General features: G+C 41.9%; 1 protein-coding gene across 23 annotated transcripts in view; it reads right to left on the reverse strand.

Annotated features, from left to right (window-relative positions):
* Window positions 1-1037: 1037 nt before the first annotated feature.
* Window positions 1038-25714, reverse strand: part of LOC143164195 (rap1 GTPase-activating protein 1-like) — a 56042-nt gene continuing 31365 nt past the window's right edge. For 10 of the 23 annotated variants that reach the window (XM_076346525.1, XM_076346515.1, XM_076346660.1 and 7 more), the window contains 16 exons: window positions 25527-25580; window positions 25353-25436; window positions 25000-25100; window positions 24230-24359; window positions 23818-23973; window positions 21038-21109; window positions 20309-20395; window positions 19537-19671; window positions 17878-18024; window positions 16528-16631; window positions 14041-14157; window positions 8975-9101; window positions 8787-8889; window positions 3277-3356; window positions 3063-3121; window positions 1038-1100 (listed from right to left, as the gene is read on the reverse strand). In XM_076346525.1, coding sequence (XP_076202640.1) covers window positions 3098-3121; window positions 3277-3356; window positions 8787-8889; window positions 8975-9101; window positions 14041-14157; window positions 16528-16631; window positions 17878-18024; window positions 19537-19671; window positions 20309-20395; window positions 21038-21109; window positions 23818-23973; window positions 24230-24359; window positions 25000-25100; window positions 25353-25436; window positions 25527-25580 — 1521 coding nt within the window. In that variant the 3' untranslated portion in view covers window positions 1038-1100; window positions 3063-3097. Of the gene's footprint in view, window positions 1101-3062; window positions 3122-3276; window positions 3357-8786; window positions 8890-8974; window positions 9102-10401; window positions 11190-13657; window positions 13705-14036; window positions 14158-16527; window positions 16632-17877; window positions 18025-19536; window positions 19672-20308; window positions 20396-21037; window positions 21110-23817; window positions 23974-24229; window positions 24360-24999; window positions 25101-25352; window positions 25437-25526; window positions 25581-25714 lie in introns of those variants that run through there. The other 13 variants (XM_076346479.1, XM_076346498.1, XM_076346506.1 and 10 more) reach the window with 13 other exon arrangements.

The following is a 25714-nucleotide window of genomic DNA, read 5'->3' on the forward strand; positions in this document are numbered from 1 at the left end:
TTAGTTCTCTTTCTTTTACCCTAAAAGCATGAGGATTAAATTGTTGTTATAGGACTGCAATCTCTGGATTTCTCATATCTTCCTGCTTGTCCTTTAGAAACACACACACATACAGCTTAAGAGAAGCTGGCCACATTCTCTTTATTTTAAGTCCAAGATACTACATAGACACTAGAAGCACAGGACAAGGTATTCACGCTTCCTTTTACTCTGCAGCGTGGCAATTCGAGGGGACACGAGAGAGAAGTGTGGAAGAGAGAGGAACAATTCAAGTCCAAAGAAAAATCTGGGGAACGAATCAAGTATTTCAAAAGGAACTGTCCCGCTCCTAGACGGTATTTTATACACCTTGCTCTGCAGTGACTGACATTTGAGGAGACCACCACACACATGCATTCTCAGGCACCAACCCCAGACCTTGCAGGGGTTTTTAATTAATGCCAGTTTTACAGCAATGTCTTTGGAGGACAATGGTGAATACTATGTAAGTGTAGTTGGTAACTGAACCAGACTGTGTTATACTTCCTCAAGGATGGCCTGATTGCTGCCTATCCAAAGGTGATTTGGATATGGCTATGAGGGACTTCCTGTCATATAGTCTGCAGAGAGAAAGATATGCAAACAATAAAATTAAAACCAAAACGCTTCATTTTTCACTCTCATCTCTGATTACAGTAGTTAGAAATTTCACACTGAAATAGTTGGAACCTGGCCCTGTATTGGCTGAATTGGAATAACACAAATTAATTTGAGGCTTGATTTCTCAATGATTCCTGGCTATCTGATGCATCACTGAAGGAAGCAGAAGAACTAGCAGCAGCTGGAATTCCATTTTTTGTCTCTTTCTGAATTTTAGGGTAAAGCATATTCATGCTTGTTTACTTGAACAGCAAATCCTGGAACAAAGCACCAGGAAAAAAAAAAAAAGTCTGTATCCTTCATGTTCTTGCAGCTGTAAGTGTTGTGGGAGTATCATTTGTTCCCCCATCCACAATTTTTCCTTCTTACACCTCTCTCAGCTCTTCAGGAAATATCCTATAATTTGAGAACTCCTTCCTCCTTTCCACCAGTGCACCCATTAGTCTGTGGGCAAATCCGGCCTAGAATTTAAGGAAATCTTTGTGAGATGTAAGAGGCTACATTCATTTAGGAGTTAGAATGACAGGGAAGTTATCATGTATGCGGATGCCATAGGTTTCTTTGAGTTCCTTGAGGCCATATTGAAGAAATTTTTTTACCATTTCCCCCCTGAAATTTGCTAGTCTCCAATTTGTGCTATCAAACTGATTCTGAGGTTGTGATAAAAATGGAATGACTGAAACATCACTTTAAGCCAGATCACCCCAATGACCTGGGGCCACTGCCATAGGCAGTGCTGTCTCAGAAATGGGTAAAATGGGAGGCAATGAACTGTGGTGGGGAGAACGCAAGGAACACCTTGAAATAATCTCATGGTGAAAGCCAGGGTCTTATGCAACTTTGTCCTTTGAACCAGCTTGACTAAAAAAAAAAAAAAAAAAAAACAGCCTTTGTGACAGAACATTGTTGATTTAGCAGATGGACCAAATGAGATGGGTCTTACAGATTGTCATGTATTTCCCAAAATTATCTTAAAGGCCCTTAGACCCTACTTGAAATCTGTGGAAATGAAATGCTCAAAGCCTTAAGTACTAAAATAGTACTTAAACACTACTGAGATAAGGAAAATCCAAACTCAGGATTTTCCTTACATTGCTTATTGCCTGTGATAACCACTAGTAAGTGGTTACAGCCTTTGCATTTATATCAGTGAGTATGCATATTGTTGCACTTCTGACTGTATACCTACGTCGAGCAAATGTTGCCTGTTTGGGAGCAGAGCTTTGAGGAAGTTCTACCTCTTGTTGAGACAACCTTACTCCTGCGTTACAGAGACCTGATCGTAAGCACAAGCTTACACTCTGGTGACTACCCCCAGTAAATACTGTCTGGCAGCTATACTGTCATTCTCAGTACTTATCTTTGGCATAGCATGCATGTAAGTAGTCTCAGCGCTGAGTACCAGCTTCTTTGCCTGGCTTCCCTTTCTGATCTTCTGTCTGTAAATGTCAGTCTGCTGCGACACCAATGGCCACCACTGCCTGGAGCTGAACTGTTTATCTGACTGCTCTGAATGCCACCAGGTTGCAGGGCAGCTAAAAGTTGAGCGTTACTTGAAAAAACATTGAAGATCTAAACTTTTGTGTCTTTTTACCAGGCACGGGGGTAGATGCTAAGCAGTAATAAGAACTGCCAGCTATTTAGGAATAGCTGGAAGAATTTTCTTCCATAAAGATGGTACCTCTTTTACTTAGCTATATAACAAACTAGTTCCTGAGAGCCTCACATCCACACCACTTTCAAGGCAGCATGCTGTTTAGCTGTCAAGCCAGAGAAGATACTGGCCAAGGAAAGGGACTTTGAGCTGAAAGAGTGACTCTCAGCGATGCAGACAAAACTGGACTATGAACTCTACGGAACAAATTTGGAGTTGTGCTCCCCTTTGCTCTATTACAGACCTCACCAGGAGATCCAGTCCCACTTCCCATGTCTGGAAAAGCTGTGAAACTGGTATGGAGAAGTAGGTCCCACCAATGCTAGGCTGAAAGCAAACAAGCAAGCGTAGAGATAGGCACAAAGTCACAAAATGAGCAAAAGAAAGTGGCTCAGTAAAATAATGAAACCATAGGAAGCAGGGGATAGGTGGCCATCTGAGCAAAGGAAACCGAACAATGAAAGAAAAAAAAGAGAATAAAACTGAGCATAGGTTAGGGCAGAGAGAGGTGTCTCAATGGGAAATGCTGTTCCCTGAGAGGGAGCAGGAAACCAAGAAAGGCAGAGCTTAGGTAGATTAAACAGACCAGAGTCAGCTAGCCATGGACGATCATTTGGGGAAGAAGGTATAGGATTAACTCTATTCACTGTGAAGCTGTACAGTACTTGCTGCACTCTTTCAGTGGGGCCGGGGATGGCCCAGGGGCCTCCCTCCACCCTGAACCACCAGCCTGTGGTGCTGCTTCATGCCCGTTGCCTGTGCTACTCACCCAGTGTGCACCGAGACAGTCCTCCAGCGGTGACCTCACACGCAGCACAAAATGGAGGCCTGCAGAACAAGGCAGTTCTTTAACCTTCCCCTGCAAGCACCTTCTTACTGTCCTTTCAACCCTCAGCAAGCAAGGCCTCCTAAATTAAGTCTCTCTTTTCTCCCATCCTTATCTCTGTGCAAGTGAGAAGGAAATGTTTTATTAAAGCACTTACTGGATTATGGTGCTGAGCATCTGCTTTGCTGCCTTTTCCAGTGGAGCCAGCAACACTGCTGGAAGGAAGCAACCTGCTTCCTAGAAAGGAACCAAGCACAGAACAATAAAGAAATAATCAAGATGGTATCCCAGGAGCTGCACACATAGCTGTTTTACCCCAAACTTTTCACAGGTGTGTGGCTCATGCACAGGTAAGAGTGAAAGGAATGTATCTACACCCAACTTGGCTAATGTTACCTTGACCTACTTCTCATTCCAGCTTGAAACACAAGGAAAGCGACTACTTGGCTTTCGTTTCATTCAAAAAAATCATTGGCCACTGGTTCCAGACTGTGTTTCAATGCCACAGCTGCTCTGGCTATAGCTTCTTGCCTAAAGAAGCTATGTCTATAGCTATCTAATGAGTAATTAAGGCATTCTCCAACTTTCCCAAATGTTTCCATCAGTCCCATTTTCAATTTCTGTATCAGTCTACTGTTATACACAAAAAATAGTTTAAAATAATACAGCAGGTTCCAGTAGGTGACAGCATCATGCAGTCAAGCTAAGAAATGCCATTACTGAATACATCTGTGCAACCCTAATGCCTTATCCTTAAGAATACACTTTGTGAAGCAGAATCTACTCTTATGCTCTCACAGCGTTTCCCTTCCTTCTCCTCCCTCTGCCCCCTCCCTTAAGATTCCCACCTCTGACCTCAGGGTTTAAGGAATTTGCCGATCATCACATATCAACACCATGGCAAAAACAGGAATGAAATACTTTGCAAAATTCACAAACTTAAAACATTGTTGTGCTTTCTGTAATCATCTTACATTCACCATACACATTTCACAAGAAATAAGTATGATGTCTTTAACGTAACAGCCCTCTTTCTTACACCATTGAATTTGGTGTAATGGTGACCCTCCATCCTATGCACTAAGGATGGTTTAAAATTATTAAATATTGTAATTTCATAAATACTATAGTTTCTGGGAGTTTATGCACAGCTGTATTGCAACAGTAAATCTGTGTTTAACTCTTTTATTTGAATCAGAGGAAAATGGAAAGAGTTTGAATTACAGAGTTGGTGTCAGTGCAGAATGTGCTAAGGGGGCAGAAGGAGCAGACGAATGACTTTGATGGCATGCCTATCCACCATTCAATCAGGAAAGTTAAGAAAGCTAATGAGGGATTCCTGCAATAAGATGGTAAGCCAAGATGTTCTTCACAGGAACATTTTCTTCTTTTTGAACTATACATGATCATACCAACAATTTCTAGGTAACAGATGACATGCAACAGTGTTTCAGCATTTTTCAAAGGCAGACTATCCCCTTTTCCAGTTTCATGATGTAATTTAAAACTCTGAGGTTTAAAAACAAAACTGGTAAATCACTGCCATTTGTTGCTAAACTGTGGCTTTAAACAACATGAATTTGCCATTTTGTATATATCTCAGCTCCAGTATTTTGAAATTTAATTACAATGTATGTTTGTAGGTAGCGACTAATAGACCGAGTAACTGAATAAAAACACACCTAAAACAACTATGCATATTAACTAACCTAGAAGTGTCTTAAAGAAAGTGTTAAGGAGGGTTATAGCCAAATTTATATCCGCGCCTTGAGGCTAGGGGGAAATAGCAGTTTTGGCAGTGGCAGTTCTCTATGTCTTTATCTAGCTCTGGTAGCATAATGACCACAGACTGCTGCCATTTTCTTTTCTTTTCTGCAACTTTGCTCTCTCAATTTGAATGGCAAATTGGAGAATCCAAGAATGTGAACATTGGTTAGGATCATTCAGCATAAGATCCAGACTTACAGTGGGTATCCGAAATGTCTTAGGTTTCTTCAGAAAAAATCAGTTCAGTCTGATTTTACACAGTACATTAACTGTGGCTGAATAGTTATTGTATAGCTCACTAAAGGGCAAAACTAAAACACCTGGATGCCTCTCTGTGTCCCAAGGTGTTCTCTTTGCTTTCAGTTTAGCTTAACTCTGGCATTTCTTCAGTTTATTATGCTTGGTTATGGATAATTACAGTTCTTCCCTGTGGCACAGATTAACCCAAATTATCAATACGTTCATTTAAATGTAATTTTGTCTAGGAATATTAACATGTATTGCCACACTTGATCTTTTGGTAATTAGTCTTCTATCAGGACTGGCTGTAGTACATAAATAGAAAACTTTTTAGTATTTGCAAAAATCAAAACAAATATATCATCCCTGGGTTTTTTCCTAAATTTCTGAGTGCAACAAATTGCTCTTAATCCTACCTTTTTATAGCTCAAGAACTGTCAGAATTTCTGGAAAATAAAATTGCAAAAACTTTGAAATTCCTAAGGACAAGATTTCACTTTGTGCTTAGAAAATGCAGGCTCAACTCTGCTACCTCACGTACCTCAAACACACACATAACCTTTTATTTCCTTCCCCTCTGCCCCTTCATCTATTACCACAAACACATTCTAAATGGTATGGATGGTGACATCATCAAGCTTTCTTACTGCAATCAGCAATGGCACTCAAGACTACATCTCTACAGTCTCCTGATTCGGTGAGTTCATTTCTACTAGTCAGAAAAGTATCCACTATGTTTATCCCTTTTAACCATGGGTCTCCTGGCATAAATCAGAAGTCCATATACAAACCTGCATGTTTGCTGGTGTACCTTTATATATATTTTTTTTTTAAAAATCTCTGCACTGAAGATGCAAGAGTAGATATGGTACAGCAAAAAATCACCACTCCTGCAGGGTGCAGCTGTCTTACCATACCAAGGAACTGAGAAACCACAGTGAAAGTTTTGCAGTGTCAGTATCAGATCACTGCCATTGACAATGGAGTGTACAAAACCTAAAATTTACACTGAACTTCACATTCTCTGTAATGATTATTCTCAGTGATGTATATTAATGATGTATATACCTGTGGGACACTAAGGAGTCAGCAGAGAGGGAAACTATCTGGGAAGAGCAGCAGAGGCCACTGGAAAGCATCCCTACTTTCAATATCCATAACAAAAGGGGAACAGCTAGGCTGAATAACCTAGCACTCTTCTACTGGAGAGTATATTGAGTCAGCAGCTTTTCCCCAAGGTGGCAAGCTGGGAGCTCAGAGCGAGTTGGGCCTGTACTATCAACCTAGCACTTGGATCTGAACTTTCATAGCTCAGCTACAGCTCTAGGATCCAGTGGGATTTTCTGGCACGAAAAAGAATGCAGGAAGGAAAATGTTGCACAAGTGAGTAGAGGGGTAAAAGGAGAGAGAACCCAAGCCAATATAATAAAAGGTTATAGTGGATCACTTCCACTGGGCTTTACATGACGCAGGTACATGTGAGCGATAAGTGGATTTGTGGAAAGATTAAACTATGGGCTGTGGCAGGGGAGGCATACAGCACTGTTAAAAACAGCACTGCATTATGTCTGTGCCTGGGAGTGCTCTCGGAGAAATGGAGGGCAAGGGGAACTGCAGTTACCCACAAGGTCAAAAGGAATGTGAAATCTTTTGCTTGATGACAATAGACAATTTCTGACACTCAAGCGAAACAAACTAGTTTGCATTTACACTCATTTTCTGCTCCCATTAGTATTTCTCATCACAAGTAAACACAAGCTGTTTGTCCACTTTTGACAGGGAACCATCTTTCACACCTGCTTGGTCTCAGTATAGTGCCACAAAGGCAACAGGAGTGAATAAAGCTCAAATATTTGTGAGGGGAGCTGTGGCCTACTCGGGATAATCCCAGACCTGTGGAAATGGTAGCCTGGACAATGCCATGGTGATACAATGACAACCCGCACACAACCAGGCACAAAGCAGCTATTGCCTTTATGGTGTCATTTCCAGACCCCTTCAAAAAGAAACTATTTCATGGTGTTGGGCCTCCTGGCCTTATAGTATTTATTTATCACTCTTGCTCTGAGCTGATGACACTGAACTCTTTCTTCCTAGCCTTCAACACAAGGATCTACAGAAGCTCATTCCCAGCTTCTGCCTCTTAATAGCAGGTAATTAGCTGTCTTCTGCTGTGAAAGTTCCTGACATGCTGCTTTTTCATATCACCACATTAAACACCTTTATGTCTCTCCCTCAGGACAGGCAGGCTCTGTATATAGCACCCCACTTCCTAATTATAGCAAACGGCACATCTCTCTTCTTCCTCTTCATGATCAATAACTCCACTTGTTTTTCCTGTTCTTCCAGAGTTTCAATACCAGCCTCTTGGGTTCTCTTGTGCCTTTAAGTATACAAGCACTTATGCTGTGAGTTGTTCTGCAGATGTGGAGAAATCTTACAGAACATTTCACAGAACAGAGGTCTCTGCAGAACACCTCACAGTATCACATCTTCATTGCTGTTGCTAAGATACAGGCAATTTTAAGCAGGGATCTGATGGCCACTCGGTATCTCAGACAGAGCTGCTGCAGAGACTGAGACACCTAACTCTGTCTTCAAAGTAAATTGGCTCCACTTTCTGACCCTTGTAACCTTTTTCAACAACCTCCTTTTCACACAATTCCTATAAAGATTTCACCGTTCCTTCCAACCACCATTCCTTCCAACCAACTCTCTTCCTTGCCATCCACATAATCCCCAGTATCTCTTACCATCTCAACCTGCTCCTATTCCAGAATCTTTTAGCAACAAATGTTAAGTTTTACCTTCCACAGTTCCTAATGACTTCCCAATCTCAAAAGCTTAGTCTTTTCAATCATAGTTTCCTAAAATCTTACACAGTCCCTTCAGCCTCATCCTCAAAACCAGACTGAAACTGATTTAAATTTTTCCATAATTTTAGCTTTAGGCTGATGCTCAACAAGAAATGCTTCAATCCAAAACAGTTCATTTTAACAAAGTGAAACACAACTGCAAACAGGGTCTGAGATCAGGGCAGATGATACCTCAGCAACAGATATTGCAATAGTTCTGCCTGCTATAGGACTAAAGAAAACTTGTAATGACTATAATCACCTCTGCACTGTGAATGGATCCAAGCTGACTTTAATCAACTACTTCAACTTTAATCAAGTACTACACTAAGAGCCCAGCCTTGGCAGTCAAAAAGCTCAGTGCAGGTTAGCTACTCGATTACCCACCTTCTAAGGAGCATACTGCTTTGTTCAGGAAGCACTGTTTCTGTAATTCCCATATCTAAAGTATTTAGTTTATAAAGGGGCACTGCATACAGAAAAGCAACCATTGAGATACATGCTCTCCATAGAAACACATAAACACATTAATTCTGTGCAATCTACTGTAACTCCTTCTGCAGTGTGTACAGCACTATTTATTCATGCTACTGAAACACACTTCCCCTTCCCATACTCTCCCCATTACAGTTTGCATGCTAGCTTCTCTCCCCATTTCTCTGAGCCTATCATCTACCTATGCTTCTCAAATCTTAAGTATAACTATACAAAAGATTTTGCCAAACAAGTGTGGCTCAACCTCAACATATGCTTCCAGAAGCATAAGCAGAGGATTTTTTTCTGGTTTTCTTTCTTTCTTTTTTACCTGGCGAGCTAGAAGTACTGGGTGTGCAGTCACTGTCATCCAGCCACATACTCTGAACCATTGAATCCTGTTTTCGAGGGCCCTCAAGAGAGCACATCAGCTCCTGGAGAGGGCAAAGAAGACGTGTTTTAATAATGCACTTGGTAAAATCAGGGAGGTAGCCTGTTTGTTAGAGATCATACACCCACCCTGTCATTCTCCTCTTCCTCAGATGTTTCATTTTCCCTCAAACCACTACAACAACTGCTTACACTGGATGAAGAACGTGAGAATGGCTGCATCACACAGTATCCTGAAGTCTGACTCCTGAGCATTCTGTGAAATGCAAGCATTCAACATCATCATACTTATTGTTACACATAGGCTTGCACTTTTTGTGACATAGCTTTATTACATAGCAGTCAGAAACAGTAAGAAGAAATTATTCATCCACAGCTAGTTTTTCCACCTAGGAACAGAATTCAGGTGAACTGGCTTGCATTCCTTAATTTCTAGTTGCTACATCATTTAGTAGAAACACCACTTCTTGTTTCCATTCTAGGTAAGCGTATGAAAGGACAAGACTAACCAAATTTTTAAGTCACAGACTTAAAAGTCTAAGTCACAGTCTTAAAAGTCACTTTAAGTCTAAGTGTCTTAGAGCAGAGTGAGTCAAACCACCTGCATTTAAGTATTGTTTACCTCTAGACATTCATTAAAATCAACAGATGCCTTCATTTTGGAGATCAGAAATTTTAGGAGCCTAAATACAACATGATGAGGTGTTAAGCCAAGTATAAAGGGAAGGCACTACCCAGCCTAGGCCACCCATTCCCACAGCCACTCTCAGACTATCATGTTTGGTCTTACGTGAAATTCCAGACAGTACAAGGGGACTATAAAAGCACATTTTTCATGTCATAGAGCTTATAAACTGTCACCGCTGTGTTTCTGGACAGCTGTAACAGCAGTCAGGAAAGCATACAGACCATTAACCAATATTATAGAATGGTTAACTAAGAAAGTTTAAGGAAGCAATGGGAAGGTAGAAACAGATTACTGAGATCTGCATTATTTTAGGATGTCTCAGTGCCAAACTATTAGGCTCAAGTGCCAAGCTCTTGCACAGAGAGGTCAGAACTCTCCTACTGCTTACGGATATGAACATACCTAGGTCAGGATGCCCATCCTGGTGATTTTGCTTGTGCCCAGTTGCCAGTAGACTGGCTCCTGTAGGTCCATCCCACTAGACTTTTAGCTCCCACAGGGTCATTACAAAGGGAACATTCAAAGCAAACTGTATTGGATCACTTGACCACCACTCTCTCAAATGTCATGGACACTGAGGTAGCCTGGTGCATGTTTCATATCTGTCAAGAAAGACCCTTAAGGTCAGCTTCTCCCAGCTCAGAATTTGAGATCCACTGCTTGCAGTCATCTAGGAGAAAGAGCAGCCCATGAGGCTGATATGCTTACATGGTGGAAAGTGCACTGTGCATGTAAGCCTAACATTTATGGTGAAATACTCACTGCCTGCACAAGAGACCAGCCAATAAGAGAGAGATGAAGTGCTTAAAAATGTTAAGAAACCCAAAAAAGCTAGGAAAGGCAAGAAAGATAAGACACCTTTAACATACTAAATATATTTATTCCTTCAGAAACACTGCAAAATGTGGCCAGCCTTGACCTACAAGCAGTAATGAAACCTAAAGTCCCAGGCATATTACATGCCAGCATGCAACAGGGAGAACAGTAAAGATAGGGCCAATATAGGCCAAAGATATTTCCTCAGGAGATTAGGAAATATATTTTGGAGGAAATGAAGGCCAACATGCTTCTCCCTTGGCAGCGCAAATCAATAACATGAATTTAAGTGAGCTGGGACCTAGATTTCCACAAAGTATCTCCTTCTCAGCATCTTTCCTCAGCAGGTTTCTCCATCCTCATTCTCTGCACTGCACTTCCTGACCTATGTCATCCAAAGGCACTAGAGACAGAGGTGGAAACATGTTCTTCTGCTCTTGCCTTCTGCAGGCCAAGCTGTTCTCTTCTCGCTCATCTGAGGGGAGGGGAAGAGAAGGGGAGGCACTCAAGGTGGCCTCCTTCCCCCCATCATTAGTAGAGGCTGGTTCAGTGACTGCTGATTGGGCAATGGGAAGGGCATAGAGCCAAAATGCTCCAATAGGAGCTATCTGTCCATCTCCCTTTCCCAGGATTCCTGCTCCAGGAACTGCCAGTGGAGCGTTACTTGGTGCCACTTGGTCTCTCCACAGTCCTTGAGGTCCTCTAAGTAAGTTCATGCTCCTCTTAGCCAGGACTCTCATTTCACCCCAAAAGTCTTGCCAGTATCTTCAGTGAGGTAACCAATGACTGAGTAGCATCCGGTCCACTCCTGATTGGCTTGATGTCCCCACTCAGATGTGTCTGAGGAGGGAAAACACACACACAAAAAACCCATGTACTTTTCCTAGGATTTGGACATACACAGTACAGTGCTTGATTTTTCAGATGCAACCCAGAAAGCTGTCTGATCCTGAGGAGTTTCGCTACCTGGTTCCTTAGGCTGGGTTCATTCTTTTGAGTCTGTCCCTTGGGAAGAAGGATTATTTGGAAGGCTACCTGGACAGTGGAGCAGAAAAACTAAGGACAATTGTCCCTGTATGTGGGAGAGAAGACACTGTTAGCCCAAGTGAACAATGCGCTTTCATGGATTGAAGGCTGATCACTGCAGAAGGGTGTGTTGGAAATCAGCATGCAAGGACAGAAAGTAACTGCTGGTTTGTCTCTACTGTAAAAGAATTAATCTATTATTTATGTGTTCCCTTTGCATTTATTTCCAGGTTGGTTTTAGAAGAACATAGATGAAGAGTTTGATCATTCAAGTCTGGAATCTGAAATGATTATTTAAGACCAGCAGCAACATGCTGGACATTTTTGCGACAGAGAAATTTCCTGTGACGCTACTCCCTGGAGAGAACCAGGAGTGGATGGGTAACAAACTACCAGGGATAAGATTTTTAATATGGGCTGCGTAAATTACTCTAGAACCAGCTGGAACTCTTTTTGCATTAGAAATATACCTATATCATGATCCTGATTTGTGGTTCCACAATTAATGAACAATAAATAGACTATTTCAGTAGAAATTCAGTGGAACTGTCTCTGAGACAGACAGTTAGAATTACACTCCTAGGCTGTTTCTGCAATACTGTGCTAATACTGTCTTGGTGAAAACGGTGTGCTTTACATGGTGGAATTACATGTCCTTGATTCCCTGTCCCAGATATGATGCAGAAGGTATGGCTGCATGTGGGCTGATCTCTAACTCTGAAATCACAACTCTAACTAACTCTGGCTAATCAACAACTGTGCAAAACTCCATGCTACATCCCACCTCATAAACAAACTGTCCAGGAATGGGCTAAACCACAACTGTGAAAAGACTTTTTCTTGTGATCGTACAAGTGGTTTTGAGTCCATGACTGGAAAAAGATGCATAAAGAGAATCCTGGGGACAGAAGTAGACAGACTGCCAAATCATACAGGTCATGCCTCATGTGCATAAACAATATTCATGCAAGTATTGTTAGTGAAATCCCATGCTATGTTTGCTCTCTGAAAGCATGTGATATCAATTTGAAACAGCCATTGCAGCTGGCTCACCTCCTCAGCTGATGAATGGAGAATGGAGGTTGGGAAGTGAGGGAAGCCCACAATCAAATGCAGAAATCAGGAACAGATGTCAAGAAAGCTTCATCATTTTTTTCCAGGACATGCACATGTTCTACAGTAGGGTAACCAGGACTAGCCGAGCTATGAGACGTTTTCTTACTAGGCAGAATTCTTGCTGATTACACAAGGTTACTTCAGCTACCTAATCAGAGCAAGAGTCCCTCACATGTGCCTAGCCAGGAACTTCTAGTTCACTAACAAGGTCCCAGGCAGGATGAGGAAGGGGAGGTGGAATGGTGTGGTAATACTGGAAGATGGGGGTTGCTGACCAATCAGCAGTTCCATGTCCTGCATTCTCTCTTGCCCTTGGCTGCCAGAGCTAGCATCTTGAATGGTCTGTATCTCCTAGCTGTGCTCCCATCCTCCTCCCCACCAACATTTTGGACACCCACCCAACCCAAAAACTAGTATCACAAAAACATACCAGAACTCTGCACCTTGGCTGTGACAAAATTCTGGGCAGTCCTACGGCATACAATTCAGTAGCTAAACTACTGCAGATAGTCACCAGCCTGTAATTCTTAGGGAGCATCGGGTCTAGTTGGAAGGAAGGCCCTCCCTTGTCAGACTTGGCACCTGGAGCACCTACAACCATAGAGGCCTGGCTCTAGGGCACCTCCTGAAATTTTCTTAGAGCAGCCCCAGTCCTGAGAAAGGGACATGTCCTACTACAAAGTACTCAGTGCCCTTTTTGCCACAGGCCTCATCCAAGTTCTCATGAAAAAAATCAGGTGTGGCAAGCTGTTCCAGAAAGTCAGCTGCAGTCTTGGATTTAGAGACAGGCTGCTCTGGAGTCTTGGAAATGTAAATGTGTGGTTTCCGTGAAGTCCTGAAGTATCCTAGATAGGATCACATCCCAGCATAATACAGCTTAGCAACAGCAAAGCTGCACTACCAGGAAAGTGCATTTTTCCAGACTCACCAGAAACTGGAGAGTTATTTTTCAGACTACTGCATGAAGTGTTTTGCAGGAGAACACTGGGTGTGGTATGGCGTGCTTTAGCAATGAAACATAGGTGCAACACACAAGACCCTGCTGTAACATCTGCAGTAACACTTTGGGAGGACTGAAGACAGGCAAGTTCACACTGGTTGGGAGCAGCAGCATGAATCCTGCTTAAAGGGGCAGAACTCGAGTACAATCCAACATCCCAACATACCCTTGTCCAAGCTTCTCCATGAAGCTCCAAAATCACTCCAGAGCAAACTACAGAGGAAACATATACATGAGTAAGCATGGATAATTGGACAGCTAGGGCTTTGTGTATCCTGTTGGATGCAAGCTAACATTACAGTAAATATATAGACAAAATCACCTTGAAGTGGTCCAATCTTTCTTCACTGGCTGTTTAAGAAAGCTGAGTTCCTTCCTTACATGCTCTGAATTACTGTGCCATGGCCAGACATACAACTTTTAAGATGCTGCAATGCCTGATGTGGACAATCTCAGTAAAGCCTCCAACAGAGCAAGACATGCACCACACTTAAGCCAATACCAGACACAGTGAGCATCTTTCAAATATTAAAATTATTTTCAACTCACCTGCTCTTCCTGCTGGGGAACTCTGGGGAACTGGGACTGGATGATCCATCAGACTTCAGGTCAAAGAAAGTTCCTGGATTGTCCAGCACCTTCTGTATCCTCTCTGCAGTGTCTCTGCTGAGACAAAAGAGAAACCAGCTATACCCCAGGGCCAGAGTTAACCACTATCTATTCTAACACATCCTTACAAGCCACAATACAAAGCTGGAACTCTCGTATACACATGAACGGGAAGCAAATGCAGTTGTGTTGAAAAGGACAGACTCCTTAGATGTGATCTGTTGAGGGCAGTATGTTAGCAATGGCCAACTTTAAGCTCCTTTTGAGTTGATATAAAAGCCTAAATTAATTTCAGTATTCTCCTTTAATTCTTCAACTTTTTCTTCTACCTTCCCCCATTTCATTGGTCTTAAGAAGCTTTAGGATTGATTAGAGAGCTTATATATTTATTGCATAAAGAAAAAGGATTCAGCAAATTTCCCTGTTTCAGGATCGTTACAATAGTTTTATTGCTACTAGTACTTGTCAAGATACTTCTGAAGAAAGCTGTCTGTGTGAGCAACTGAAAAGTGGGGTATGTTTAATTAAGGATTGGAAAACTCAGGTTTCTGTTGGGGTTTTTTTGTGGCTTCAGTGATGGAGTTCAAAAAGTTCCTCCTCTGCTCTCTTGGTCAGTTGATCCTACCTGTACCCCTCACATCACAGTTCCTCATGCCCTCAGTTGTGCTAGTACAACTGTTTGTGAGACTGGAAATTATCCTGACAAAAAACAATCCTGAAACTGAAACAACCCTGAAATTTCTATGGTACATGAACAAGCGGAATGGACTGGGTCAGCTCTGTCAAAGCCTGCATATCATTAAGCTACAGCTTCAGGGTGAAGTCACGCATGACATGTTGAGCTCACTGTTGCCGGAGAGAGAGCCTGCTCCAGCCTCCTCCACTCTTGCTGAGTGTACTTTCCATCAAGTCCTGGTTCCCATCAGACTTCTCCATGAGCCAGTTCATGGCAGAACCTGGCAGACAATTAATCCGATGAAAGAAAGTTGATACTTTTTCTATTAGATTAATGGGCTGAATCAGTTCCATGAAGGGTCCACTAAGCATCTGAGCCATCACAAGGAATGGGACAGGATTGGGTTGTTGAAAGAGACGCTGGGAGAGGGAAAGTATGATACCTGCTTTTCAGTAGCAATGAACTGTTAGAACAGACCAGTTGCTAGTGAAACTGCACCTTCAAGAATCACCCAAGTCTTTCACAAAACACAAGATAAGGCTCACTGTTCCTCATGTTGCAGATTACAAATAAGCAAAAGGAAAGCTAAATAAACCCAACAGCTTAACCAATTCCCTCCTAGCAAAGAGCAGGAAAAAAAGAAAATAAATCCAGGGTTTTTCCTTGTTGTAGAAAACTTTTACAGATCTTGTAAGGGGATAGTGAAGGATGTTGTACACGAAGTAATGGATTGAGGGGCACAGCTGCATAAGGTAAAAAACTATTTAAACTAGTGAGGAGCTGTGGCTACTGTGTTGGCTTAGACTGTTACAGGGAAGCTGTCTCAGAAGATTTTATTTTTCTCAAAGAAAGTTCTATACTATTTTTTATTCAGATTGGGTCATAGGCACCTTATTAAGGAAAGGTCCAAGAAAATAACGGGAAAGAAGGGAAAATATAGTAATTCTTCCTGTTGTGAAATCACTAGTTTCCACATTAAAGATGGCTTTTCCTCTTTTACACCGAGTCTTTAAGCTGTTCCCTGGAATTCTTGCTACTGGAAAAACTGTGTATTAGATGCAGAGCAGTCATGTGACTTTTGAGACTCTGTATAATCTTGAAATGGTGTCTCAGCTAGAGCTGAGACAAATTTATTGATTTAACTAAGTAATCTCTCGTGACCAGTAGACAACTTTTGAATGGTTATAATTCTGTCAAATATGCCAAATCACTCCTTAAACCTGTATGTTACCCCTTCATTATAATTATTTCTTAGACCATCTAACTTAAAAGCTAGTTATTTTGACTTAAAGCTTTTTTTAAAAAAATCCTTTTTTTAAGGTATCGGAATTTTTGTCCATTTGAACTTTTCAACATGAAAACAAACAAACAATCAAGCACCCAATTCCTCTCTCCCAAGTAAAAGCCTTTCATCTGACTCTTATCTAAAAGTGGCAAATACAGGAGAACTAAGATCATACTGCACAATGTTTAAGAGCAATCTTACTATGTTCCTCCACCCATCTCCTCCCTTCTTCCTCAAATATTGATTCTCCCCATTTCCAAATGTCCCTTTTTATTTTGTTTGCTTCTGTTATTTGTCCATTTCTCCATTAGCTGATAATCAGGCTTTTCTTCCCATTCCAACCATTTCCATTTCAGTTCTCATTCCTGTCGATTCCCTTTCTGTCCTTATATGTGCCTTTCTATCTCTCTTTTCTCATCTCCTCCTGTTTTTTCCTCTCTTTGTCTCATCTTCCCATGGCTCATACCTCTTTTCCTCCTGTATGTTCTCAATGCCAATGGCACTACTCCGTCGCCCATGGAAGCGGCTGGCTCGAGTACGTGATGGGCTCCTACCAGGCAAGGCAAAAGACTAGAAAAAAGGAAAGTGTGACAGAAAGGAGAGAGGGGAACAAGACAGGAAAAACTGGAGAACTGGAAGCATGGGAGAGGGAGTTTGCGATGTGGATCCAGATCCTCTCCTTTACCCTACAATACAGTAGCACGGCCCAGCTCCACCAGTGCAAAAAGGAGTACTTTCTGTCAGTGAGAAAGAGAAGGTAGGGCTTACAAAGGTGGTATGAGAAAGAGACAGAGAGATACAGAAACAAAGGCAGAACAAGATACACAGCCAGTATACAGAGAAAGAGGTTCAGGAAGGGAGGTATCCCCATATGATGAGAGAAGGAGAGGCAGAATCAGAAAGGTAGAGAAAACAAGAAGTTAAAGGAGAGAAGGAGGCAGCAAACCTAAGTCAGTACTACGCTGTGACTTTGTTGTGCTGACATAAAGAATGCATACAACTGAGTAAACTGTCACCAAGAAATTTCCACACTGAAAGGCACCTTCCTGGCTTACTCAGAAATGTTTTTTTGTAGTTTGCCTGTACTGACATCAGTAGTGCAGAGCCCACAATCAGCTGAATGCACTTTGGCCAAGGTAACCATACTTCCAATATCAGAAACATGGATACTTTTCTGGAAACATTTGTCATGGATTTATTATGCTCACACTGATCACATATGTTTAGTATCCCTATCAAATAAGAAAAGCTTTGATAGTGACTAGAAATATTCACTCTTTTTCTCACCCCAAACTTTATTAATTCTGCTGTTTGTTCCCAACATGCAAATTCTATTTACAGCAAAACAGCACCTTGAATAAACATTGTGCACCTGTTTGTATTACAGAAAAGAATCTGATTGGTGAAATTGAAGAAAGTGGAACAGATCTAGTGTCCTTATCTTCTCAGCTCTTGCCATATGACAGTACAGTACCATTCTGGTCAAACCACAGTGCATGCATTTTTTTAAGGTATGGCAACGTACAGGATCTAATCCAGGATAGCAGAGATAGATGTCTGATGTAGAATCATGTTTGGCTTTCTTCTCCCACTCTGCATCAATCTCAGCTCTAGTTTACAGATGAACTGGGGCTAGAGATAGGCATAGACAAAAGAGACTGCAACACATGCTGTCACCACTTGTGAAATGGGATGATACAACAAAAAGATTCACAGAAGGACAAGAGGACAATCTAATAGGGAAAGAGAAATAAAATGTATGGGTGGGTCACAAAGGTATGCCAGTTTTTTCTCACAGCCCACCCGAATACCTTACCGCAGCAATGGCCTTAGGGCCCTCGGCGACACTCTGGCTGAGGGCAAGGCCAGCTGTAGTTGGGCGGCTGGGCAGGGTGGCTGGCTGCTGCTTTCTCATGGATATTCCCATGGTATCCAGGCTCTGGCTGCGGCCTCTGATCACCCGCTGAACAGAAGGGAGGCAGGGAAACAGACAAACACAGATACACATATAGACATGCACACGGTAGGGCAGCATGAAAAGCACCACAGATTGGGTGGGAAGTTGTGACAGACCAACACCAGAACCACAGAAATCCTAATTCCGAGAAGGCAGCCTCTTAGATATTACCCATTTTTGGTCCTAGCTGATTCACGGAGCTCACTGCCAGGGAAGAACTCTTCCTCAAGTATATTCTCTACTTTCACTCCCTTGTCCTGTTGCAATAAATAGATTCTCTACCAGTATCCCAGCATACTGGATAACACAGCATCATCTGGAGCAGTCCTACCCAGTACAGGCCACAAAACACAAAATCAAACTCCTGTTCAAGACCGCAAGGTTCAGTCTTGCATGAACTTGAGTGCTGGTTCCAAGGGGAAAGCAGCCGTATCAAAATCTGCAGCATTTGAAGAAGCCATTTTTTGAGTTTACTCGGCCTTTTCCAGCCTTTTACAAAGGTCATCTGTGTATATGACATGCAAATCACAGCATCTGCTAGAAGTCAGAAAAGGACATTTTGGGATAATTAGTGTGAGACATGGATGGGTAGAAATTCCTGGTTAGCAGCAAAGGCAGGGTAGACTGATTGTATGTAAAAATACACCTCACCAAAGCACCCCAGCTCTGACCACAGCTATGCCTATAGCTACCAAACCTATAGGTGAATGGATTAGTTTCACAGCCCTTAATGACTTTAACCAGCCCACCATAGAAAGCAGGTGGAGGTCATCTGAAGAAATGCTATTTGTAATACGTCTCTCTGTCCAGACAGGTAACTTATTACACAAAAGAAGTGGTGAGGCACTTCCCACAGAAGTGGGAAAGAGGAATTAGATAGGAAAGTGATACAAGATTCTCTCTATATAATCAGTTCAAAACTCAGTTTGCCTGTTTGTACAAAAACTTTGCTTTTTCATATCATCTTGATAACTTTTAAAAGTAAGTTCTGTCACCCAATCCTGACCTTTTTTTTTTTTTTTTTTTTTAAAGTGTCATCTACATTGAAAAAAGGTAAATTAACTCTGGCTTTTAGAGGGTAAATAAAACATCACAGTTTTTCTAGACAGTACACTCAGAGATGTGTTAGAAACTCTCTTGCAGTGGCTCTTGCAACTCTTTCAGTTATAATGAAAATTAATTGGAAGAGATCTGCTGTAGGAACTGAAAGCTGCTTGCTACTAGTTATTAAAATTCCTCTTGCAAACACTCACTCCTTTTTCTGTAAGTCATGGGGTGAAACCCCATCTGACACTAAACACCAGCACGAAGCATAAAGAGTTTGACTTCTCAGGGACAGTATGGAATTCCACCCTGGACCATGCTGTAGCTATGTAGAAAGGAGCACAGGAAGGGGAAAAATGTCTTTTCTTGAGAGATACGGTAAAGCACAGTTGAAGATGCTCTAAAGAAAGGACACACAATGAGCTTGAGAAAAGTGTGAGCAACTGGGTAAGGAATCCATCCACTATGGCTCACCTTGAAATTCTCGAGGAAGCCCCCACTGCCGTTCTCTATCTTGTCATCCTCCCCTACGGGCAATCCCATCATACTGCGGCTGCGAAGCTGCAGCTCCTCAAAAAGGCTCTCCAAGAGGGCACTCCGAGTTCTTTCCTGCATCAACATTGGGAATGAAAACACAGCTATTATTGGGAGTGGGGGGGGGGGTCCCCCTGTTTTTGCAATGTCTCACATCCTCCTTAAAAAAAAAAAATCACCATGAAAAATTAAACAGTATGAAGTGGTTGTAGCTGTATAGTTATGGAATATAATACAGTAATACCCAGCCCTTCTAAACTCTTTCTAAAGCAAGTCATAAAGGACATCAGTACTTTTTTTACAGGTGATGAAACAGGCATGGATTGAAGGCAGTTTTTTTCTAGATCAGGCAAGCAGCAGTCTGGCACAGAATTTTGGTACCTTGAACCAAAATCGGTGATATCAGTACACATCATGCAGCACAATACTGAGTTTCAGCTAATACAGAATTTCCTCCAGCAAAATGTATGCATCATATTCCCATTCTTACTTGAGGATTAGATCTTTACATTAGAATGTACCTGTTTATATTCTATCATGCCTGCTGTGAAATACAAAGGAAGCATCACATAGCTGAGTATAATCACATTTCATCTTCCTTTCTTAAGCAACACAAAATTAGAAGAAAGTAAAAAATTATACTGTATTTTCTTAATCTGGCAGTAATATAGTTTTATAATTTTTAATGGAAGCAATCAGGTAATAGACCCACCTCTAATTTAGCAAATTTCTCAGCTCGATAGCAGCTGTACTCAGCATTGATGAGCTTGACCAGGAGGAATTCACGAAACTCTGCACTCTACAAGACAAGATGAAGACTAGACTGGAAATGAAAACAGTAATAAAAATATCACATGAGAAAAACTCTGCCTTACTACTCTTTAGACCTCCAAAGTCATCTAGCCAGACTGACAATACTGACTCAGAACACAAGGGTATGTACCATATCTGTGGGAAAATAACGGAAGACTGGTGAGGAGGGTTGTAAACACGCTCAAGTGACTTGCAGCTGGGGTATCGAAAAACACATATCATACTAATTGTTGTTTGGCCTTGTGTGTTGGACAAGTAGAACATCTGTGTTTAGACAACACAGGCCTGCGATAGACTTAGAGGCACCCTATCAAACACGCTTGAGATTCCTGCCCTGCTGTGGGAAAGATCAAAGCACAGTGGTAAACTGCGCCTGCGCGAATCCCTGAAATACAGGCGAAAACAGCAGGTTCAGTGATCCTCTAGCAAGGACTGAGCTCCGCGGTGCCTGCGTCCCCGCTTGTGTGCCTCTGCCCGGGTGCTGCTTCGGGGATCCCCCGGTCGGCGAGGTAATGAAAATAAATTTACTCTGCATTTCATCCGTGGTTTTGTGGTTGTTCCTGCGTCCTGCCTGTGCCAGCTCACACAATATCCCCCTGCCATCTAACACCGGACCAGAGAAACAAACCTTTCTAAATACGGCTGGATTTGGCAGAGGGGGTCCAAAGAAGGGGACATCATCTCGGGCTGTGACTGAAACCTGAAACAATATAAGGGGAAAAAAAAATAAGTATCATAAGTGAGACTATCAAAGCCTTCAAACTACTATGGTACATCTGATCCCTCCTGAAGCATTTACATATCCAAAAGAGATCTAATATGCATCCATCTGTTTCTGTACTCAGTGAATGGACATGCTGATTTATCTCCCAGAAATTCAGTCAGCTAGATGTGCACACAGTAAGAGCAACAAAAAAACAATTGAACCAATTGCTTTTTTAAAAAATATTTTAAGTAAATATTTTTAATAATAACCAGTGTGTTTAGAACAAAAAAATAAGATGCTTCTATTCAGCCTGCAAGATTTACCTCCACTGGAAGAACTTTTGTCAATATGGTTGTACTGACCTATTTTTTTTTGACAGACAATCCTCATTGGAGATACTCCCCTCAGTGTGTAGTGTATCTCAGTGACACTGCCTCTCTGAGTCACATGTGGTAAGCATACAGAAGCACTTTCCCAGTAAGAGATAAGGAAATCCATGCTTTTTTTTTTTTTTAACATGCTCCTACCTGACATACCAATGCCAAAAAAAGTAACTGTAATGCAGTCCAGTTTTTACATACTGTCACTTGGCTCTTCACAGCACTTAACCTATAATTATATGCAGCTATCTTATCAGATACATACAGCACTTAAGAATATTTCATAGTTTTTTTCTTCCGTCATGTTTGAGATGGAACAATACCATTATTTGCCATTTCATACAACAGGGAACAATGTCAGAACAACTTAACAGCAACTGCCTCAAAATAACACTCCAGTGTAAATGTCACAGAGCCAATGAGAGGCATGAGTTTAATGAGAGGAAGAAGGAAAGGGACCCTCGATTTAATTCAGATTTCTCACATTGTAGGCTAGCCCCCCTAACTACAAGGCCTCCCTCTCCCTCCCAATAGATATCTATCAGTTAAAATCCTGCTTTGCATTTTTAATTTTCTGATTGCAAAAATTGATTCAAAGAAATAAATGCCATTAATATTCCAATTTAACCACTAGGCACTAAAGCTTAAGTAAATAGAATAATGCGTGGAAAAAAATCTTCCCAAACTGCAGTCTCTTAGGTACTAGAATGCTCTCAAGGCAGAATGAGTTAAAACCCCTTTGGAAAAGCCTTTACAGAAAACTCTGCATTGGCTCTAGGGTCCTGACTAGGACTATTTCTTCTTCATGAAATGATACAGGCAACCCTATTACACTGACAAAAACAATGCCATTGTAGACAGGCAAAGTCAAAAACAATAGTAGGAAGAGACAAGACAAATGGCAAGCTCTCCCAGCTCTTTCTCTTGTCATTAAAAAAATCTGTGAACTTCTGTGTCCTACAAAACAGAGAGTGAGAGGAGAACTGGAACCCCACGCCCCTGATCAACATGAGGCTATCGCGTCACTACAGACCTGGCTGCCCATAGCATAGGGAACAACGGAAGGTGGTTGTTCCACCCCCAGCACGCTCTTTGGTGGGAGAGGAGGTGGAGATCCTGTCCTAATTTTGATATTCTTGGTGTTCTTGTAGACCTCCAAGGCATAAGAACTCATCATACCAAATCAGAATTCCTACATAATACAAGACATAGCACTTTGATTAAAATGCTTATACAATGGAAAATCCATCACAGAATGCAAGCTTCTGTATATTTTCTGCTCTCTCAGCATGACTGAAAGTTGAACATAAAGTTATACAGACATCCATACAGAGTCACGTGACAGAGAAAGAGCTGTGTCCAAAGGCTGCAGATAGGGAATCCATGTTCTAGCAGGGCTTCTTTCAACTGGAGGGCCCTAACAGGTAGCACTTCCCTGCCAGATGGGCATCAGTTCTGGGATCCCCCAAAGCAGATGTAGCTGGTTCAGATTCCATAGATTAGGCCAACCAGCTGTATCTGACCTGCAGTCTCAGGCAGTGCAAACTCTCAGCACTGTGCTCTGCAGCATGAGCAATGCAGACATGGCTGTCAGTCAGGTGAACGAGTTTTACCTGACCCATATAATGCAAGCAAGAAATCCCCCAAAATGGCACCAATTCCTCCTCACGCTCTTTGATGTAAACAAAAATTTTTTATCTGAATTTGTCCTGCTTCAATTCCCAAACTTTAAGCTTCAGAAATTCATCAGCTACTTTGAAAAACATACAAGTACATTCTAGTTTCATGTGTCGATACTTAACAAATTGATCAAGTTATTCATTAACCTTCTATTTGCTAAGTAGAGGCAGTAAGCAGTTCTGGACTCCTTTCAGTAAAATACTTGTGTTCCAGAACTTTAATCATTCTCAGCCTCACCTCCTAGCCCCGTCCAGCTTATCAATATATTTATGAAATATGAATACTCAACAAACATGAATACAGATTGCTAAATAGTAGCAATCACACCAAACAGAGAGAACCTCTGCAAACCTGTAGAATGGAGAACAACATAGCAGGAAGGAGACTCCTGGTCAGAGATCAAAGAGTGGGTGAAGGGGAAGGAGAGCTGGTAGCAGCTACTGGATTTCTAGGTTTACTGGTAATAGATCTAATTATTGCTTTTCACTGAAAACGTTGATCAAGTTTACTAACAGAGCAAGCAAAGCTGTTCAGATGACAGCTGGCTGAACCTGTATCTCTCCCAAAGGCCCAAGAACAGGTTTCCACTTCAAGGATCAGTATCAGTAAATCAGTACAGGGGAATCTATTGGCTCTGTTTACCTTGTAGAGCGTGTCCCCAGTGGTGCCAGGAGAGAGCTGAACTACCACATAAGCATGTAGGAAATTAGAAGCAATCATATCAGGGACAAAAGGCGTGCTTTCATCCTGGAAGATGATGGCTACAATGTCATTCCCAATGTGACGCTTCCGCTGAAGCTGGAGAGGAAAAAAATAGTAACGCGAGAAGGCAGGTGAAAAGGAGTAGAACAGTATGATGGGGCCTCAAACACCCATCTGCCTAGCATCTCCAACCCACCTGTTCAACCAAACCCCTCATCACTACTTTTACCTTTACTCCAGCCATAATTCCCAACATCACACAGTTAGGCACTCTCCCCTCTAACTAGCCCCTCATCAAATACTCCTCCCCTCTTAGCCACACTGTTGAATTCCTTAGATCTCCATCCAATACCTGCTGGGAATCGCCCTCTGTGAAGGGCAGCTTTGTAGACACATGAAACATGATCTCCTTGCCCCGGAAATTTGTATAGACCGACTCAGTGCCTGTTTGACCTCTAGTGACATCCAAGCCTCCCCGGAACCTGAGCAAATTCATAACATGCCATAGGTCAGGCAGGACAGAGATGAGAAAGTGGAGAGAAGAAAGAAGATATCAGTAACAGTAGCTTGGTACATCAATATTATCAAAGGTGATTTTAAGAAATCGGTGACAGTGGGGCACCAAATCTTCCCAAAACAAATGCACTGACTGAAGTTGCACAATGTTTCTGCTGATGAACATGCTTGCTTGCTAAAAGCTATGAAGCTAAACCAGGGATTCCTCAAAGGAGCTACTTTCTTTGGCTTTCTTCTGCGAAACACAATCCATATTCTAGAACTACAGAAAGGACAGGCTACCCCACAGAAAGAGACTAAAACACTACTGACCCCTACCATTTTGAAACAAACTTACATTCACAGTCAAATAAAATTATTCTTTACTGATATTGTGGGTCAGATTGAGATACCAGGAGACCTTTAAATGAAAATACCAGCAGAGACCTAAGCTCCAACTGGTTCCCAGACAGGACAGTTGACAAAAGCATTCTGGGCTTCTCCACCTGCACTGGGATTCAGAGGACAGAGCACTTTTCTGAAAGCAGGGCTCTAACAGAGTCGCAGCCTCTGAACACGCAGTGTTCCTTAACTCAATCTGGCTTTCCAACAGTGCTGGGTACGCACCCACGGAAATCCTGCAGCTGAATCTTGTCACCAAGGAATTCCAGGAACTCTAGGAAACCGAGACTCTCTTCTGTGTTACTGAAGACTTCTTCTTCAGTCGTCTTCAAAAGGAAAGGAGAAGTCATAAGGAGCACAAGCAGTACAAAGAACAGGCAGTAATTTCTATACACAGTTCAACCAGCTTTGAGGACCTGCACAAACAAATCAACCGACATAAGGCACGCTTCTATCCTTTCCCTTTACAGCATCTGTATTTTTTCACAGGATAGTACAGACCTTGTTATTACATTTAAGCTAAGAGAACTGACTCTTTGTGTTTTGCTTCAAGTATCGTGGGATCTGAGAAAGCTTACCTGTCCAGGTTTCTGGTAGATGACCCCAAATTTGAAGTTATTGCTTATGACATGTTCATCAAATGCAACAATAAGCTGCGAAGCCTGAGGTAATGAAAATACAAATTATCAGTTGGACGTCACTAGCCAGACCTTGGTGGAAAAGGGACATACAGACATATCAGAACATTATACCTTGGGGTAGAGGACAGGAAAGAAGCGTTCAACATTCACATCCTCACACAGTAGCTGTCGAGTGAAAGAGAGGGAAACAGAAGTGTGATTATCATTTGCCCTAGCTATGTGCGGGCATGAGAGCATAGGCACTGTTTCTAATTATCTGACAGAATCATAGAATCATAGAATCATTGAGGTTGGAAAAG

Source organism: Aptenodytes patagonicus, chromosome 1, assembly GCF_965638725.1.
Source record: "Aptenodytes patagonicus chromosome 1, bAptPat1.pri.cur, whole genome shotgun sequence".
NCBI classification, from domain to species: Eukaryota; Metazoa; Chordata; class Aves; order Sphenisciformes; family Spheniscidae; genus Aptenodytes; species Aptenodytes patagonicus.